The 21564-nt window shown below is 42.4% G+C and overlaps 1 protein-coding gene across 2 annotated transcripts in view; it reads right to left on the bottom strand.

Annotated features, from left to right (window-relative positions):
- The window catches only part of WNT9A (Wnt family member 9A), a 118206-nt gene extending 96932 nt beyond the window's left edge, over positions 1 to 21274 (bottom strand). Inside the window, exon 1 of one of the 2 annotated variants that reach the window (XM_075214147.1) lies at positions 21054 to 21274. In XM_075214147.1, the coding sequence (XP_075070248.1) occupies positions 21054 to 21139 (86 nt within the window). In that variant the 5' untranslated portion in view covers positions 21140 to 21274. The remainder of the gene's footprint in view (positions 1 to 21053) is intronic. The other variant, XM_075214148.1, reaches the window with a different exon arrangement.
- Positions 21275 to 21564: the final 290 nt, after the last annotated feature.

Below are 21564 nucleotides of genomic sequence, written 5' to 3'. Positions count from 1 at the left end.
CCCAGCCTGCTACTGCATTATCATTGTATCCAGCTCATGATAATTTATCGGTAAGTATACAGATGGAGTAGACTGTAGTGTATATCACAGCATTGCTTTTATTATTATTATTATTAATATTTATTTATAAGGCGCCACAAGGCATCCGCAGCGCCGTACAGAGACAAACAAAATCACAATACAATGGGAGACAGCACAGTACAGTAAACACAGCAACTCAGTAAGCTCAATGCACAGCTAGAGAGGGCGGGGAAGGGGGAGGGAGGATCCGCAAACGACGGGGCCCAAGAAGGAGGGCGCGGAAGACAGGGAGACCCCCAGGGGGGAGGAGGGAGCGAGAGTGGACGTGGGGTGGAGGGTCCTCGAGGAGGAGGGCTAAGTAGCTGGAGAGCAGAGTTAGAAGTGGTGGAAACAGGAGGAGAGATGGCCCTGCTCAGAGGAGCGTACAATCTAAGGGATTATTTCTGCTTATTTCTTTCTAGTTGAGGAGCCAGGTGGACTAATTGCTGCAATAAAGCCTGCCCTATCTGTATGATTAACAAACGGGCTGCAGTGTTTACACAGTGTGAGGGGAAGAGTTAGGTAGAGGAAGTGCCGGGTAGGCGTGGCCAACATGACGTGATTTGCGGAAAACCACGTCATTGAGGCAGCCGTCCCGACCATTTCACTAAGAAGTGAGCAGAATCTGGAGACTAGGCCAGTATGTTAAGAGCACAGAATCACCATCGTTTATTTATATAGCGACAGCAAATTCCGTAGCGCTGTACAAGTGGGATCAAACACAGTGATAAAACAATACTGGGTGATACTGACAGACATAGAGGTAAGAGGCCCCTGCCCGCAGGCTTACAATCTATGGGCTCTCGATCACCAAACGTTGTGGTTCCACTCTAAAATAGCAGAATTATTGTACTACAAGTGAAAGGAGACAACTTTCTCCTCCAGACGCTCATACAGTAAACTAGTCAGAGGATCCTGAAAAGATGTGGACAGAGTAGAAATTGTGAAGAAGAAAAATAATGTGTTGTTGGACTACAAGTATCAGAATGCCATACCCTGCTTTCTCTTGAAGTTCAGGCAGGTTGCCTATATGTAGCTACTTTACGTTGTCAGGGAAATTACACCCATACTGTACAGGAAAGATACTTGCACGAGAGATAGTAAAAACGCCAGCACATTATTTGGCTTCCTCCAATATTTAGATTATAATTAAGAGAGATCTGATAGGAATGCCACGTTGGTTCTCAATTGTTGTGCTGCCCAAACCTCACAGAATACAGATTATGTTAATTCAATATTTGGTCTTCCTAAGAGTTGTTTCACACAGGAGTTTGATGCCTATGTGTTCTCTGTTTCACTCCGGTGAATTTCCTATGCAAACACACCAAGAATTTGCTGATTATCGATCGCTAAGCTAATAAACACTGGCTATTCACAAGAGCTTATCAGCAATACGGACCAAGAGCAACGGCAAATGCCTTTCAACTGCAAAACTAATCAAGTCATAGTTGGATAAAGAAAGAAAAAAACATTGCTGCTTACAGGACAATTTGCTAAATCGATGGGACAAAATTCAGAGAAAAATGCAAGCATGCGGGGAGCAACTTCTAAATTTACATCTAACAAAGACAGTACAGAGTAGAGTTTACCCTCCTTGTGACCAATATTTGTTTTTTTACTTAATTCCACTTTAATATACTGACAATAAAAATATCAAGTATATTAGAATATTCAGGACTAAGCTGTATTTTGTTCAGTAAATGTGTGGGATGGATGCTTGGGTTTCCCCAAATACCTGGAAGTCGTCCATGGATCCGAGGAAAAGGGCAAATTAAATGGATCAGCCACTGACGGAAAACATCCTTTTCTTAGCTGCGCCGTATAACAATGCGGCATAAATTTGCAGCCGGGGACGCCAACCTCTACACAATGTAACTTTATGTTCACACAAACATTGGGAAATTTTGACTTTTCTCAAGAACTCCATGCAGATGACATTACACGACGCACAGTGTCTTATTCAACTGAAATTACAGCCAAGCTTTCCCAAATACTGTACCACAGTTCTCATCCCTGGAAGTGGTGGAGGGCATGAGTCAGAACGAGGGGGGCTATGTGAGTAAGGGTCTGAACATGGGAACGTCGCGGACAATGTACTAAGCCATTTGTCACCGAGCTTCCCACACAATATCTTTACAATGTCATATTTCAACACCATCTCTGGCATAAACAGGAAATCGGTGTAAAAGATTTGACCCCCCTAGATTACCTTCTATACTAACTAGTAGGAGGGGGCACCTATTTAAAAATAGTATGTACTTGTATCTCCCTCTCTTGCTTTCTTCACCGTCCTTATTTACGCATTAATCAGTAAAAAATAATTAACGTTTATTATAAATATTCTATATACCCTTATCGGTACTGTAAACCAATACCTTTGCTACATTTCAGAAGTTAAAAAATTCAATAGGAGATTGTTCACTGTTTGCTGCCATATTTCTGTTAACATCAACCCCACGACCCAATTCACTAAGGGTCATTTATAAACGTGGAAATATGATTAAACCCTTTTGTGATGTTATATGTCTATAGGTACACATAGGTTACACGTTAACACACGTGTGTACAAAATGGAAGGTTAGGACTGATGTACCAAGATTTTACTTTACAAGCATATAAATATATTTTGTCCATACTGATAGAAGTTATATATTTTTTACTATAACACACATACTATGTTTTCGCTGGAACAATCTCGTTCAAATCCTGCAGTGTGTATGATCAGGGGACCTCAGGGGCGCACGCAGGATTGTTAGGGGGAGGGTTCCTCCCCACCCAAAAAAAAAAGCCGCACGCGCATGCGCAGCAGCTCAGTTTCGGCAGCACTGTACTATACAGCAGCCGCGGCGCTGTCAAAGAAGCGTATACAATACAGCACCGCCGCGGACGCTTCTTTGACAGCGCCGCGGCTGCTGTATAGTACAGTACCGCTATGTGGGGCACTTCATTAGCGGAGGGGAGGGGTTTATGGAGACCCAGAAACTCCCCCCGTGTGCTCCCCTGGGCCTGAGTCATTAAGGAGAGCAAAGCATAAAAAATTAGTAACTTTGCACCTGGGCAAAACCATGCTGCATTGGAGGGGGAGGTAAATTTAAAATGTGGGGACAGATTTATAGTTGGGGTAGGGCATGTCCTAGATCAATTTCAGTGTAAAAATAAAGCTATCAAGTATTTGTGTGCTACATGAAAAAATAGCCAGTATTTATCTTATGTGCAAAATAATAAACTAATTTGCACCCCTTGCATTGTAACATGGTTTGTCCAGAGAACATTTACTCCTTTTTTTGCCTTACTTACCTTAGTGACTCAGGCCCAGGATCTCCATACAGTTTACGGAGTAACGATCTTTTCTGCCGACGGTTATGAGAGTTGAAGAGCACAGATCTGAAGGTGAATCTTTTAGAACTTATATAGTGTGTACATGAGTCGGCTGCTGATCGGGACTTTGTTTTTCAGTCGTTAGTAAAATTGTTATAGATAAATCATTAGTCTGCACCCAGCCTTAGTGATACTATTTTCCCCCCTCTCATAAACGATCTTGTAAAAGCAGACACTCGGGAAATGTGTCTTTTCCATAATACGTTCTTTTATCAGTGGTGGAAATCCAGTTACCAGTTAGTTGGAAAGTGCCAGCCAGGTATTATAGTCACCTTATGACCCTAAGCAATTATCTATCGATAAATTAGCCTCCAGGCAGCTCTTGATAAATCAGTGATAAAGCATGCGTCGTTTAATGATTAAACCAAGTCCTGGCTGGCGGGAGAGAGGGAAGTGGCCGTCCTGTTCATTTATGTGGTTAAAGGCTTTCACAAGCTGGTAAATGATTAATCGCCCATCGACCCCCAGGACGAGAGATCGCTATTTACACATCTCTGCAGAAACTTATATAGGTGCGTTTAATCCTGGTGTTCACTGGATGAAGAAAAAAACATATTGTTTGAGGGACAATTAGGAAAATTGGTTCAAAGGAAAAAAAGCTACTAAAAGAGCCAGATTAAGACCCCCGTGGAGCTCGAGGCAGATACGGGTTTAGGAGTAACCCCCATACACAAGTGACAACAATATCACAAACCTGGTATACACTGACATGCCAACTGCAGCCCACCAGCTTTACCCTCACATGTCCTGTGCCCACCCACTTCTCTCACATGCCCACCAGCTTTACTATCACATGTCCTGTGCCCACCCACTTCTCTCACATGCCCCCCTACCCACCAGCTTTACTATCACATGTCCTGTGCCCACCCACTTCTCTCACATGTCCTTTGCCCACCCACTTCTCTCACATGCCCCCCTACCCACCAGCTTTACCCCCACATGTCCTGTGCCCAGCCACTTCTCTCACATGCTGCCCTACCCACCAGCTTTACCCCCACATGTCCTGTGCCCACCCACTTCTCTCACATGCTGCCCTACCCACCAGCTTTACCCCCACATGTCCTGTGCCCACCCACTTCTTTCACATGCCCCCCTACCCACCAGCTTTACCCACACATGTCCTGTGCCCACCCACTTCTCTCACATGCTGCCCTACCCACCAGCTTTACCCCCATATGTCCTGTGCCCACCCACTTCTCTCACATGCCCCCCTACCCACCAGCTTTACCCCCACATGTCCTGTGCCCACCCACTTCTCTCACATGTCCTTTGCTCACCCACTTCTCTCACATGGCCCCCTACCCATCAGCTTTACCCCCACATGTCCTGTGCCCACCCACTTCTCTCACATGCCCCCTACCCACCAGCTTTATCCCCACATGTACTGTGCCCACCCACTTCTCTCACATGCCCCTCTGCCCACCAGCTTTACTATCACATGCCCACTGCTGCTCACCAGCTCTTCTCTCACGTCCCCCCTGCCCACCAGCTTTACCATCACATGTCCTGTGCCCACCCACTTCTCTCACATGCCCCCCTACCCACCAGCTTTACCCCCACATGTCCTGTGCCCACCCACTTCTCTCACATGCTGCCCTACCCACCAGCTTTACCCCCACATGTCCTGTGCCCACCCACTTCTCTCACATGCCCCCCTACCCACCAGCTTTACCACCACATGTCCTGTGCCCACCCACTTCTCTCACATGCTCCCCTACCCACCAGCTTTACCACCACATGTCCTGTGCCCACCCACTTCTCTCACATGCCCCCTGTTTCGCATTGTACCCCACATTCCCCCTTCTTTTTACCCGATTCTCCTCTATTCCTCTCAGCTACTCAGAAACAGCCCGACCCCATGAGAGCAGTCAGAGTCGGTTGAGCTGAACTCCTCCAATCAGGGATCAGCGCACGCTCCTCGTGTGACTGAGGCCAGGAGCAGCAGGAACGACCACACCTTGTGCTCTGCCGCCGAGCCAGCCCTAACTTATGCCTCCGTTTACCTTTCAGTGTCTGACACAACAGCTCGATCTCTGCAGACATTATTTTAGCTCATTTTTATTATTTTACATCATTTTTCTACATTTTATTTTTAAAAAGAGTTCAAGTTCTGCGAGGTCCCACTGTGCACTAGGTGGACGCCTACATCACCTGTTGGATAATCCCACCCTGGTTACTCATAGCAACCAGATTATAACTCTGGATGACTGGTATGGTTATTAATTTGCTATGAATGTCCACAATTCTCTTCAAGCCACAGAGACACATTGTGCAAGGTGCATTCTGGTGACATTGGCCACTGCTGGAATACGCTTGTAAAGCCAACGCAGTATCCTTCAGTGATTTGTAACCATTTCCACCTTTGGTTCCTACTATTCTGTAGTCAATGGGCACTAACATTTGTGTGAGCCTGACTTTTGGTTTGAAATTCGCTGTTTGTATTCCCCAATCACCAATGCGACTACAAGTTATATAGTAGAAGGAGCAGGGTCCCCAGCAGCACAGAGTATATCAGGAGATGAGTGATGTGTTAGTGAGGACAGGGCTGCATGTGACAGGGGCAGTGACATGATGTGAGGAGGGGGATAGAGGCAGCCGGAAGTCACAGACTGAGAGTTATATAGTAGAAGGAGCAGGGTCCCCCAGCAGCACAGAGTATATCAGGAGATGAGTGATGTGCTAGTGAGGACAGGGCTGCATGTGACAGGGGCAGTGACATGATGTGAGGAGGGGGATAGAGGCAGCCGGAAGTCACAGACTGAGAGTTATATAGTAGAAGGAGCAGGGTCCCCCAGCAGCACAGAGTATATCAGGAGATGAGTGATGTGCTAGTGAGGACAGGGCTGCATGTGACAGGGGCAGTGACATGATGTGAGGAGGGGAATGGAGGCAGCAGGAAGCCACAGACTGAGAGTTATATAGTGGAAGGAGCAGGGTCCTCCAGCAGCACAGAGTATATCAGGAGATGAGTGATGTGTTAGTGAGGACAGGGCTGCATGTGACAGGGGCAGTGACATGATGTGAGGAGGGGAATGGAGGCAGCAGGAAGTCACAGATTGAGAGTTATATAGTGGAAGGAGCAGGGTCCCCAGCAGCACAGAGTATATCAGGGGATGAGTGATGTGTTAGTGAGGACAGGGCTGCATGTGACAGGGGCAGTGACATGATGTGAGGAGGGGAATGGAGGCAGCCGGAAGTCACAGACTGAGAGTTATATAGTGGAAGGAACAGAATCCCCCAGGATCACAGAGTAGTAATTTGAAGCTCCTGTCCTACTGATGCCTCATGATTATGTTGTCAGATACATAATGTAAGAAAGTAAAGCCATACACCCAACGTGTGTTAATGCTCAGTCACAAAATGTGATTATAGGAAAGGAATGTTTTACTTTGGGGTAAATATTTCCTCTTTGAGAGGAAGGGAAGTAACCTTGTACGCATTCAAATTAATTAACACTCCACCACTAATGATACCATTTACCAGAAACTCCAGCATCTGTCTGAACCAAAGTGCTCAGCTCAGCTGGATGAAAACAAGAGAGTCAATGAAACAGACACTTCTCTCTTCCAGCTGTTTTTTGCAACACCAGAATTTTTTAGCTATGAGCGTCAGGTCTGACATCTGGACACCCCCAGGTCCCCGGCTACTAAGGGAAATTTCAGACACTCGTTTTCAGATGCCATTTGGAGCATGTGCACATTCCATCTGTGTTTCGCTGCCACTGTCCTCTAATAATGATGTTTCCTTCTCTAAGCCGCGGAATCCATAGACGCCAACTAACACCAGCTCACCACATGGCACCGCAGTGGGAATAGCTCCTAATCCCACTTACAGTTATCATACAGGAATTCATAGACGCTGAAGCACACGTCATTCTGAAACACACAGTGATGGTGATTCAAAATAATTAACATTTTAAGATGTTCTTCAGACGACTCCTAAAACTGCTCAGTCTGAACCAACCTGTCAAATATATTCTATTCCTATGAGACTGTAAGCTCTTGTGATCAGCTTCCTCTTTCCTTTTGTCACTTGACACAATTATAGTTCGTTAATAAATTTACATGAAATTTCTGGGGCTACGCTACTGCATAGGGTGGTGCGTTATGAATTATGAATGAATACATTACTTGCCTGTTTCCCTTATTCACATGTGTGACCCCTTCAACCTTCAAAAGGGCTGCACATTGCCTCCTCATCCTCATCCTTTTGTGGCGTAGCGAGGTGGACGATTGAGAAAGTCACAATTACATAATATCACATGTACATAGCATTAAAGCTGCACCTCACTAACTTCTCTCTACCCTGATGGGTTCATGCAGTCCTCCTGTAATAGCCCCGGCAAAAAAAACGCTCACCTTCCCCCCAGGGGCAAACACAGGATTTGTAGAGGGGGGTTTCCACACCACGCCGCCAGTGGGCGTGACCAGCATGCATGGGGGCGTGGCTATAATATTAGACAGTGCTTGGCTGCTCTCCAACTCTTCCTATCCCCATAATATACATAGGTGCACGCAGCTCTCCCTTTTCAAGAAGAGCCGGAAATTGCCGGTGCTGTATTACAGAGCGGATGGAACCCCAGGAAACAGTCTGCATGGGGCAGCCCCCATATCTCCGAAAACATTAGTGACGAGCTCAGCAAGACTTATCCCATAGGTAGCAGCGCGGCTTTAAGCTCTTCCTCCGTCACCTCCTTTAAGCCGCCTCTCCGTCACAAAGAGGAGGCAGCCATTTTGTCTACCATGATATTCATGACAATGGAAACCATCAAATAACTAAAGAGCAGTGACCTCACCGAGCTATGGGTCACTTAGATGTCACTGTTTCCTAGGCTGTGGGTCATGTTTTAGTCATGTGACTATTTTCTAGTGAACCCATTGGTTGCCCTCTCATGACTATCAGCCCAGAACATGGCTGCCTCCACCGTGTGCAGGCAAAGGACACTTTCATTAATCATTGCTAAAATATACCATTATCATAACATATATAACGATTTACCCCAGAAATGTTAAAAAGAAATGTATAAACAGTTTTCTATGACTGCAGTCACGTTGGAGTCGTTCTAACCCCCCCCCTCCCCCTTTATGAGGTTGCATCGTTGTTGTAAAGAAAGAGGAACTGCTGCCAATTTTAAATAAGGTCCGTATCCTATAAACTGAAACCAGATGTGAGTCCCAAAGATGTGGAACGTGAGAGTGACTCTCCCTTCCAGTCACATTCCGAGTGCGACACTTAGCATTCACTTCCAAGCGGGCGGAGTGTTCGGTTACAGCCCGGTTATTGTGCAATACATGGACGTAGGTTTGGAGCACGCTGTAGAGTTGCTGCAGTGTTTGTTTACACAGTACAGACATGTATCCTGCTGGCTCTGCCTTCCATCAGTTGTGGCATTGGAAACCTGAGACCTCGTGGGATTCCCCACTCTGTTTTCGCTACAGGTACCTCATGACTAAGGGAGACAGCAGTAAGACCGCGGGGCCTCGGAAGTATTGTTCAACAACTTTACACTAGAGAATAGTATCCGGGGATGGGCATCCTGGTCCGGCTGCACTAGATACATTCATGAAATAATAGTAACAGCACTCCATATACCTATTCCCCATCTCTGAAACAAAGAGCTTGCAATCTAGAGAAGGTTGATAGAGCCACAAACAGATCAGTTGAAGAGCAGTATTGATGGATCTGGACAGAGCCGTGACTTAGAATTCTAGTGCCTGGGGCGAGAAAGACAAATTCCGCCCCCCCCCAAGCCCTCAATTTTAACTATATTAACCTAAAATATTCCTAAATTGCACCCCCCTTCACAGCCCTAGCTACGGCCCTGGATCTGGAAGCACTACAATTATAAACATGACACGTCACACACTGTGCAATCTGGGTGGCCATTGAAGCACTTAATTCCCTAACAATGCAATACAATATATTCACCGAAAACTTTAGGAGGTCATGTCTAATATACACAAAATTAGATTTAATCACACTGCCCTTTATTAGATTACTGACCAGTGTTACGTACAGTTACTGTTGGAGAAAATGGTCAGTGACCATGTCAGTATGTATAATATTCTTCTGCTTATTACCTAGTACAGCAATGCTCCTCACAGTGACTAGAGGTGGAGCATACTGATCATGTCTGTGGATTACTCTAATTACCCTATGTAGCGGTGCTCTTCACAGTGACTGTAGGAAACAGTCTGTGTATGACATTCCACCGCTCATTATTTTATATAACAGTGCTCCTCGCAGTGACTGTGGGAGGAGTCACTCAATGACCCTGGCTGTGTATGATATTATTCTCATTACCTAGTGCACCGTGGCTCTTCCCAGTGACCGTAGGAGGAGATGCTCGGTGATAAAAATCTGTATGTATCAATAATATCATTACCGGACAATTGTCTTATTGTTTATAAAACTGTGCGGTTCTTGTACATTTCTGTCTGGGATCCAGAATTTGTTTTCTGCCCCATGGTTTTATTGTTTGGTTAAAGAGGCCTTGTCTAGTGTGAGTAATACAATGTAGTATAGGTAGTTTAATAAATAGTAATGACCTTGTGTATGTTTGGTATTTATATTAGAGATGCTCAGGATCGGTTTCCCGAGAACCAAATATACCCAAACTTAGCAGATCAGAGTACCGAGCCGAGCTGGCTAGGTACCTTCGAAATTTTTTTGACCATACCCACAGACTGACTGGGAGAACTGAGATATCAGTTAATATAATGTTTCACCGAAAGCTCCACCGACGACCCACCAAGGCTGACGCATAACTGTGTGGTGACGCAGTCTTGTTAACATGCGCCATACAGGATTCATTCCCCAATGCCGTCACTCCGAGCGGCCACACATAGCGCGGTACCTACATTCTTTCCCTCAGATCCGACCATGGCGAGATTACATTACAGCTGTCTCCTGTCCCCCAGCCGGCCATCGGAGAGTACAGTAATACTCAGTCTCATTATACGCGCAGGATAATGTGTAACTCACATTGTGCTGTGCTGTAAATCTCACTATACAGGGGGAGAATCCAAGACTCTGTTCTGTGTAATGTCACCACTAGTGCCAGACGGTGTCCGAACAAAAGAGAACAGTAGACACAGGAAAAATTGCTGAACGCTGTTTGATATATATATATATATTTTTTTTTTTTTATTTTAAGTATATCTGTCAAGCGGTTTTGAAAAATCTGAAATTAACAGTGCAGCAACGGACAGCGACTGAGACGCACTTCGGCCGACATTCATGTGGCCCCAGACCTTGTGGATATCCAGATAGGTGGAGGAAAGGCATACTCCAATGAAAAGCCCCATCGAGTGCTCTGCGGCTATTACGCACTGAGGGAACCGATACATTGAATTTGTGCAGACGGGTAAAAATGTAACATTTTTAAGTTATTACACAGCTATAACACACAGTAAAATATGTATATATATGATAAATGTGCAGTTCTGTCTACGTGACTGACACAATAGTTAATTATCATCCTCATCTATTTATTTATATAGCGCCACTAATTCCGCAGCGCTGTACAGAGAACTCACTCACATCAGTCCCTGCCCCATGGGAGCTTACAATCTAAATTCCCTAACATATGCACAGAGAGAGACTAAGGGCAATTTGATAGCAGCAAATTAACCTACTAGTATGTTTTTGGAGTGTGGGAGGAAACCGGAGCACCCGGAGGAAACCCACGCAAACACGGGGAGAACATACAAACTACACACAGATAAGGACATGGTCGGGAATTGAACTCATGACCCCAGTGCTGTGAGGCAGAAGTGCTAACCACTGAGCCACCGTGCTGCTCAATAGGATTATGTCTTATGTTTATTATTATTATTATTTATTTACATAGAGCGTGAGTATACTACATATCACTTTACAACACTCTATAGGATTAAAGAACAAATTAAACCTGTTAATTAACATCTGAAAATCCCAAAGTGGGGGTGCACTTATAAACCTGTCACTCGTAGCTGAATGTACAGTAATCCATAGTTAACAACAGAAGTTTTTCAGCACAAATAAGAAAGCTTTAAAAAAAAAAAAATGTCCGGCCTAAAATCTCCGCTCATTTCTGCTCTCATCTCATAAAATGAGCAGAGATTCCTCTACCACAGCAACCGGAAGTGGGCGCAGCCGAAGTTTGCCATGATATCCAGCAACAGCCTGGCGCTTCCAAAGCCTACGACCCCCCTCACTTCCACAAAAATACTTAAATTAAAAGTCAGTGGGTTTGTACCCAAAAATATTCCGTTGGCTCTGTGACCTAACTCCTGAATTCTACATTTGTTTGTCCGCCCTGCCCCATAGTCACACATTACACTGAGCTGACAATTCAACTTACTGCAGAAAGAAGAATGGAAAACAATCCAGACTTACATTTGGAATATAAATCCACAAAATGAATCATGAATAATTCAACTCACTGTCATCACTAAATTACAGCATAACAGATCTGTGAAATGCTAAACACAAACAGCGCTGACAGAGGAACAAGCACATTCTGTGTCCAGCCTCAGTGTACGGACTACGCTGGATTAGTAACAACATGGAAATATTAAACATCAAGATAAGAGAACAAAATGTTTGTTTAACAATAAATCCCTTGCAAAACGCTCTTAAGAAAAAACAAACAAATCTCATCAATAGCTTCAATGTGTGGAGGAAACATTAATGTGTGTGTAGCATATTGTACAACTTACATTAACAGTTCAAAATAACATAACTAATTGTAAATTAAGCCTGATTGAGATAGATAGAGATATGATCATAATACAATTCTATTATACTCTATACAGACATAGGACACTACACCCCCAACATGACCTGACCACTGGACATGATCATAATACAATCCTATTACACTGTATACAGACATAGGACACTACACCTCCAACATGACCTGACCACTGGACATGATCATAATACAATTCTATTACACTGTATACAGACATAGGACACTACACCCCAACATGACCTGACCACTGGACATGATCATAATACAATTCTATTACACTGTATACAGACATAGGACACTACACCCCCAACATGACCTGATCACTGGACATGATCATAATACAATCCTATTACACTGTATACAGACATAGGACACTACACCTCCAACATGACCTGACCACTGGACATGATCATAATACAATCCTATTACACTATACAGACATAGGACACTACACCCCCAACATGACCTGACCACTGGACATGATCATAATACAATCCTATTACACTGTATACAGACATAGGACACTACACCCCCAACATGACCTGACCACTGGACATGATCATAATACAATCCTATTACACTTTATACAGACATAGGACACTACACCCCCAACATGACCTGACCACTGGACATAATCATAATACAATTCTATTACACTGTATACAGACATAGGACACTACACCTCCAACATGACCTGACCACTGGACATGATCATAATACAATCCTATTACACTGTATACAGACATAGGACACTACACCTCCAACATGACCTGACCACTGGACATGATCATAATACAATCCTATTACACTGTATACAGACATAGGACACTACACCTCCAACATAACCTGACCACTGGACATGATCATAATACAATTCTATTGCATTTTAAATAGTTAACTTAAATAATTATTAACCTCCTCGCTCATTACCTCATGACAGTTCCACCTTCAACTTAGAAAACAAAATACAAAATAATGCTGCAAATAATTCTAAAATAAATTTAAACCAAAACAATGTAAGTACAGATTTTTTTAAAAATAATGTAACTGTTCACATATTATATGGGCAAATGTCTTCTAAGGTAGTGTCTATAAAAGATAACATATAGGATAATGTATGTGTATAAATAAAAGGATATTAAAAGTCACCAATTAGTTCTGCAATAAAACAAAGATCTATCCCTCTAATATACCACACAATATACCATAAAGGCTGATAGCATCAGTAATCTCTGTCTACAAAATAATTGTACATTATATTTAGAGTATTTTAAACACAGAAAAGATCATTTATGAAAGTACAAAACATATGGACACACAGAGCTTTCCAATTTGTGTAAATACGCTTAATTGTCCACCTGCTGCAGTAAAATTAACCTACCAGTATGTTTTTGGCGTGTGGGAAGAAACCAGAGAACCCGGAGGAAACCCATGCAAACACGGAAAGAACATACAAACTCCACAAAGATACGGCCCTGGTCGGAAAGTGACCCCAGTTGTTCCGAAAAGGTAACTGGTTGGATATGGTACAACGCTACTTAATTTGCTGGTGCTATATAAAGGATGATAATAGTAACTGTTTAATAGCGTTTTCATTTCTGGGTATTTCCCGACAACTCCAAGCTCTGACTAAATGTAGTGAGTGATTGACTTTTGCTGACTTCTCGATGACGTCGGTGGTCTTACTGCATTATTAACTGACGGTATTGGAGCTTACTCATGAAGACAAAGGAGGATTACTCCCAAAAAACAGGAAGCTACAATGCCCCAAAAATAGAAATTCAAATAAAAAAAAGGTTCAATTATTATCCTAACTAGAAAGTAAACCAGTCACCTGCTCACCGAGGGGTCAGACGTTTGCTAAGCTGAAACAGTATTCATGAAACTGCAGCCGTGTTACTAATTTCTATGAATTGATAGGATGAATATCTATCTCTTCAGGACAAAACGAGCACATTCAGATAAACTACTGCGACAGCTAAAGATAATTGATACCCCTAGGTATAACGTAATATATATATACATATATATAACAGTACTGAAAACACATTACATAAATAACATTAACATACAGCGTTTGGGATAATTACCAGACAATTATCAGATGATCGCGTATCGCAGACCAGTATTACACATACTGTCATATCCCCCTTCAGCACTGAAACACGCCGTATATATAGTACTCAGAAGAGCATAACAGTCGACTTAAAAGCTTATTGTACTTGAATTAAAACTGAAAGGCCCTAGATAGTAAAACACATTCAGTGCACAGAGGCTGCTCATGTTTTCCTGTCATTACACTATACCACAATTAAAGGCTGTTCTGGGTTTTGGAAAGAAGGAATACCAGAGTCTTATACTAAGTACAAGGGTGAAAGAATTTAAATTATGCGTTTCGGAGCAAAGACCCAAAGTATTTCTGGTAGACTCTTTACGGCTAGACGTTGAGGGCTACAGGCAAAATTAGCTAACCATGTGCAAGGCATGCTGGGAATTGTAGTTAACTTCACTTAAACAGTCTTTTCTACCGTTTACTTTATTCGCAGATTGGGGTATTTATAATTTTTCACAACAGAAAAAAAAAATGCTTCATCGATAGACAAATTTTAACATAGAGGTCATAATTTATGTCCATTTGCATTCTGGATCTTCCGTAAATTCGCTCTGCGCTTGCTCTGAATTGGAGCACAATGCAAACGCAAGTAACACAATTTAAAGGGGGTGAGACGGGACCGACGATTGTAGGCAATGTACAGTAGGGGTGTTCCAGGGCGCTGCAACGTAGATGCCACTGATTCAAGTCCGGGGCTTCTGGTAAATACGCTTGTTTCAGCCGTTTCATTTGCACCAGCGGCATCCGCAGTTCAGTGTGTTCATAAATTTGACTATAAAGCCAAGGGTGGATCTGCAATGTGTGTGGTATATATGACGTATTAATAAACTAATAAACACTGTATCAGTTAATTTGCATAGATACATAGATCCTCCTTGATCCATAAGGTGTTTAGAGACAAATTGAACACAGTCATTTCGTTGGCTGAACCCAATAATCATGACAACACAACTTGTCATGTTTTTCCAGAACTTTTAACATTATTGAGGCGGTGCCTCGTGTCTTATTGATGTCACTAGTGGCGGTGCCTCGCGTCTCACTGATGTCACTAGTTCCTGGTGAATTGATAGTGTGAATACCGGTTCAGCCCACAGCAACAACTGTATCCTCTGTATGTGGCAGGTCTGCTTTCATGTAACTCAATACCATAGATATGGGAAAATAGGATTTAAAAAAAACAAACATTTTAAATACAACAATGAAATTATTAAGGTCCAGGAAGGGACAATATTTTATTGCCGCAAAAAAAATATATCACAAACGAATTAATTTGTCCTGCAATTCTGATACATTTACCATACAGATTACAAAAAAATAACAATGATTTATGTAATCTCCAAGGTACCTACAGAAAGAATTCTGCACATCGCATTCGGCGGAACGCGTCGAAACCCACATACTCCCATTTGTATTATATTTGACTCTGAACCTGTAAAATATTCTTACAAACTATTGTAATTAGCATATGGATGTGCTACAGATTAGTAGTGATACTGGACAGAGTGAAAGGATGTTTTTATCTTAATCCTTATATATGGTATTTCTATATGACATATCTTCACACCTGATCGTCACATTGAAATGCAAATGTATCTAAAAGTATCTATCAGGAGTTCATTTGTATCCCGCATTAGATAAGAAGAATCCTTTTGTTTTCCACTCTATTACATTATTCCATTTCCAACATCTAACAATTGTCCCAGGGACGGAACCGTCGCAGTATAGTCTTCTTCTCACTCATTTCACGCAACATTCTAGAATTAAGTTTCCCTATATGATACTTAAGACAAAAAGATTTGATTGTGTCAACCTGACGATCGCTCATTTCTATCTACTGTGCTCCCCTACAAAAGAGATATAAACAGGTCCTAGAGAAAGCAGACTAAGGGGTATATTTATCAAGATGTGGGTTTGAAAAAGTGGAGATGTTGCCTATAGCAACCAATCAGATTCTAGCTGTCATTTTGTTGAATGCACTAAATAAATGATAACTAGGATCTGATTGGTTGCTATAGGCAACATCTCCACATTTTCAAACCCGCAGCTTGATACATTTACCCCTAAGGCTCCTGTTTACCCCATTGAAGGATGGCTTTGTTTTTTTTATTGCCGCCATAAATCACTTATCATCGCCAAGGATCAAATAAATATCACTATTTACTAACAAGTACACAAATATACAAGACATTAGTAAGTCAAAATGTAGAAAACATAACAAACACCCTGTGCTTTGCGGAGGAGATTTGCCACGTTTCTGTCCCCTAGCAAAACATGGAGGTTCTGTTGTTATCTCTGCCTTGATACTATGTAATGTGTTTCAGGCACCGTAGTTATACATGTACTGCCTTGTTTTTGTATTGAACCTTTGGTTTAGCTTTACCCAGGGGAGGAAGATCCCCCCCCCCCCCACACACACACACACACACACACTGCGATCTCACCATGTGTGGGCTGAAGTCAGACTCAACCCCCAATAATTATCCTCTCAAAATCAAGATTCTAAATGTGGTTTAAAATGTATCAATATGTATCTGTCAGGGAGTAGATGGAACAGAGCAATGTTCTGCAATGTTCTGCAGGTCAGTAATGTAATAATCTGCAGGGTATATCGCTATGCATCTGTCAGGAGGTAGATGGAACAGAGCAATGTTCTGCAGATCTCTACAGAGCTCGGTAATCTAATAATCTGCAGAATATATCACTATGTATCTGGCAGGTGTAGATGGAACAGAGCAATGTTCTGCAGATCTCTAGACAGGTCAGTAATGTAATAATCTGCATGATATATCGCTATATATCTGTCAGGAGGTAGATGGAACAGAGCAATGTTCTGCAGATCTCTACAGAGCTCAGTAATCTAATAATCTGCAGAATATATCACTATGTATCTGTCAGGGGGTAGATGGAACAGAGCAATGTTCTGCAGATCTCTATAGAGGTCAGTAATGTAATAATCTGCAGAATATATCACTATGTATCTGTCAGGGGGTAGATGGAACAGAGCAATGTTCTGCAGATCTCTAGAGAGGTCAGTAATGTAATAATCTGCAGAATATATCACTATGTATCTGTCAGGGGGTAGATGGAACAGAGCAATGTTCTGCAGATCTCTAGAGAGGTCAGTAATGTAATAATCTGCAGAATATATCACTATGTATCTGTCAGGGGGTAGATGGGACAGAGCAATGTTCTGCAGATCTCTATAGAGGTCAGTAATGTAATAATCTGCACAATATATTACTATGTATCTGTCAGGGGGTAGATGGGACAGAGCAATGTTCTGCAATTATCTAGAGCAGTGATGGCCAAACTACGGCCCGAGGGCCAGATCTGGCCACTTAGAGGTTCTATCCGGCCCGCCAATATTTTAAAAAATTTCATTAAAATATGCATAAAATTCTTAAAATATAATTATTTGTTTTTATATTTAAATAAAAAAAAATAGATACGAGGAACTTCTAGAAGTGCAGTCACAGCGTCATTCATCACATTAGTTTTGTAAAAATTTGTATTATATATTTCGATATTTGAGTTTTTTAATAAATTTTATTGGCCCGCCTAAAGTTTTTCTTTTTTATTTGGCTCCTGAAAAAGTTTGCCCATCACTGATCTAGAGACATCAGTAGTCGGACAATCTGAAATTGATGTACAAGTATAGAGGAACTATCAGATTCTAAAAGCTACACAACAGTAAACTGATACATTCAGTACGTATACATTTTAAAATCTACCCAGACATCTGGATTGGAGTTACTGTCACTCTATAGATGTAAAATTACATTTCAAACATGTTCAAAACATTTTCCCTGCATCCTGTCAAAGCCAAATCTTGCCTAAAAATCTGCAGGAAGCAGAACAGAGAGTGCGGTGTTTTCTTACACTCTGTGACATCACAATGCTTGTTTATATACACCGCCCAAATCTCCCAAAATATCACTCAGCTAAAAGAACAGTCACCTGCATACGGGCTTGTCTGTACGGCAACTTTAAAGTTGAAACTCCACAGCTGGAAGTATTTTAAAAAAAAAAAAATAGAAAACATATTTAAATTGGTTGGAGGTATTTAAACACGAGAAAATCTGCAGACGTCAAAATAAAATGTAGAACAGTTGTTTTAAAAGCGCATTCTAAGCATTTCAGTGTCATATCGGTCACGTGTTTAAAGGCTGCACATTCCCCAAGAGGACATAAAGTATATGCTGAAGAAGGAATAGTAAAAGTAAGAAAAGAATAACACAAAAGAAACTTTCCCATGAAAATACTATATTTTCTTTGAGAACAGGATACACCTGCAAGTCTCTCGTATTATTATCCTTAAACTTGAGAGAACAGGACTCATTAATGGGTTAATGGAACCCCCTGCTGGCCAAATAGTGTCACTACGGCACATTTCTAAGGAATGTTCTTTTTTTTACAGTAGGTAACAGGTGATAAATTTGACAATCATTTAAATCCCCATATTAACAAGAAGTAATTAAGTAACCAATGTCGGGAATGCCATCGAAAGCCTCAAAAATGTTGGATGTGACCCCCTGGGATAATCCAAAAGGGCGACCGGTCATTCTTTTAAAACTGGCGAAATGGAACAACACTGTGACCTGTATATTGACGCTGTCGCTGCAAACCGACAAGAGGAAATGAAGGAGAGGATATAGTGACCCCAAAGTCGCTCACTGTTGTGTCTGAACGTCAACCTTTCCTTGACCTTCATTGTTCGGTCAACATAACAGTTTTTCACCATTCGTCCTTCATTAGACCTTCCACCGATGGCATTGTGTCCCTGTAACATAACCGCTGAGGAGCTACTGTTCAGAAAATGGATTTGCACCAGTTTAACTCTTCTATAACCGCTTCATCCAGAGGAAAAAGTTGACACATGAAAACAGTATTTTGCTGCCGAAATCTCAGAGCCGCCCAATCAACGTAAACCAAAAACTTACAGGCAGTAAGTGGGCACTTCTGTGCCGAGACAAGCCACGGTGCCACTCACATGCCAACCAAGAAATGCAGCATATTGCGGATAAAATAATACGCATCTTTGGTTTGTTTCCTCGATCCTAACATTTTAGTTTCCCCATAAGGCTTCGTAACCCTCAGGCACCGAAAGACAACACTCACAGAAACTTAGAAATGTATCCTCGCACCGTGGAAGCTGTGCGATGCCTTCACAACCAGAATATTTTTTTACTGAGCCTTAACGATTGTGAACACTACAGTCAACATTAAAATTTACCCCGCAAAGTGAACACTTGTCAGAAGTGTTTGTGTACAGGTCCATCTGCCTACATTATTTTTTAGAGCCCTGGCGTGAGTAGGCGTCTAGTAGACCTTCTGATCGCACATTAAACGCGCTTTGTCTGCTGGATTTTAAGGTCCATGTGTATCAGCCCTAATACATTGTCACAGAGGTGTCTGCTATTTCCCCCAATCAGATACTTCCCGTTGAAGTAACTCACTAAGAAGAATACATTCAGAAAAATTTCTTATTTAACTCTGGAAAACGCCACCAACATCTGGAAGGAGGATGTCGAGAGAGATATTTGTTTCCAGAAGTTAATATACTGCGCTGTATGATACTTGACAAAAAATAACAAGCAAACTAGACAAGTTTCTTCAACATGTCTCTGTGTGATAGACACAAGAAGCTGAATAATCAAATTCAAACACACCAGACAGGTTCAATCAGAATCTAATCAAAGCTCTCATATTGCATGCTCTTACCAACACAATTAGCCGCTAATCTTTTCCTGAGCCAGTACAATGGGAAATACAGTATTACATTTAGTTTCAGGCTCACCGTGTCCATAATCAAAAGGTGCAATTAAAGAAAATAAATCACCTACCTGTAGCAAGACCAGCACAGGCTGGTCTTGCTACAGATAGAATAGTAAAATAACAACTGAAAACTTCTATTGAGTAATACAGTCATATGAATAATATGTTTTGCTATGAAGAATAACATTCAGTAAGTTCAGTGACAACTTCTACACTTGCAAAAATTACAACTGAAAGTTATATCCCAACAACATAGAATGACAATAAAACCATTGCCCCTCTTTATATAATGCATTAATCATCATGCAAAGACAACACAACCCATAGTGTGAAATCACCAGTATATAAAACAAAACACAATAAGCCTCAAGCATAGATTCCATCTTATTGCACCAAGTGTTGGGAGAGGGAAGAGGTCAGAGAAAAAAAAACATCCCACACACAGTAATAATACAACACACACATTAAATAAACAAATAGTGGATCCAGGCAACAACATGTCCTGTGTGGATGAGTTACAACCTGCTACAAGGGACTTCACAGCAGAGAGGGGACAGAGGCAGCTCTTTAATACACAGCTTCATCCATCAGCCTGGAGAAGAAGCCTCCAGTCTGGGACAGGGCTCTGCATCTGCTGTAACACAATCTGGACATGGGCTGGTGCAGTGACAGAAAATGACTTTACAGTAAGACACAGTCCCCCAACTAAGAGCCCAGGACACAGCTCCTTCCACTGCAGAGGGACTGACTCCACCAGTTCACATCAGTGTAAGAGGCAGGTTCTCCTCTCTCCAAACACTTGTCACAACTTGCGCAAAGGTGAGTGACGGAGCAGACACAATGTATCACTGTGCCAGTGACAGACGCACAACCCGGGGACACACAGCAACAATGGACTGGTAACAAAAGTAAATAAATAAATAAATAAAAAAAAAGAATAATTGCTCTTTATTTTGCAAGTTCATTCTGGTCCAAGGGACTGACACCTACCCAAAGTAAGCAGCCGCTGGCCCAATGGAGAGGAGGACTATAAGTGCCAATGACAGCCATCCCAGAAAGAGGTGTCCATCCAGCATTTTGCTGCGGCTCTGGGGCTGACCATTTCGTTGATGTAACTTTCTGATAGACTTCAGGACTGCAGGATCTGCTGTTCTTATAGAGCTGAGGCGGAGCTGACACACTCAGGGCTCAGTGCACCGCAGCCAGCAAGACACTGCAACCAACACCAGCCCTCTCCCCTCCAGCACACTCCCACTTCTCCTCCCCACTTTACAGAACACAGGAAAAGCAGCAGCCCCCCCTCCCTCTCTCCTTGTTGCACACACGTGCCTGCAGAACTGGGATGTGGATCAGCACTTTGACTGACAGGCCCTTTAACCCCTGCGCTGCCAGCCCCCCCAGCTGACTATCCCATGCATGCAAGCCCTCAGCCACAGATGCATATTGCTGCAATTAAGAGAAGAGTCAAGTGTTCCATCAGTTACTGTCAGTCAGGAGGTGT

The sequence above is a fragment of the Mixophyes fleayi genome, chromosome 5, assembly GCF_038048845.1.
Source record: "Mixophyes fleayi isolate aMixFle1 chromosome 5, aMixFle1.hap1, whole genome shotgun sequence".
Classification (NCBI taxonomy): Eukaryota; Metazoa; Chordata; class Amphibia; order Anura; family Limnodynastidae; genus Mixophyes; species Mixophyes fleayi.
Note: the sequence above shows the minus strand (reverse complement) of the source record. Positions and strands in the feature narration are given on the sequence as shown.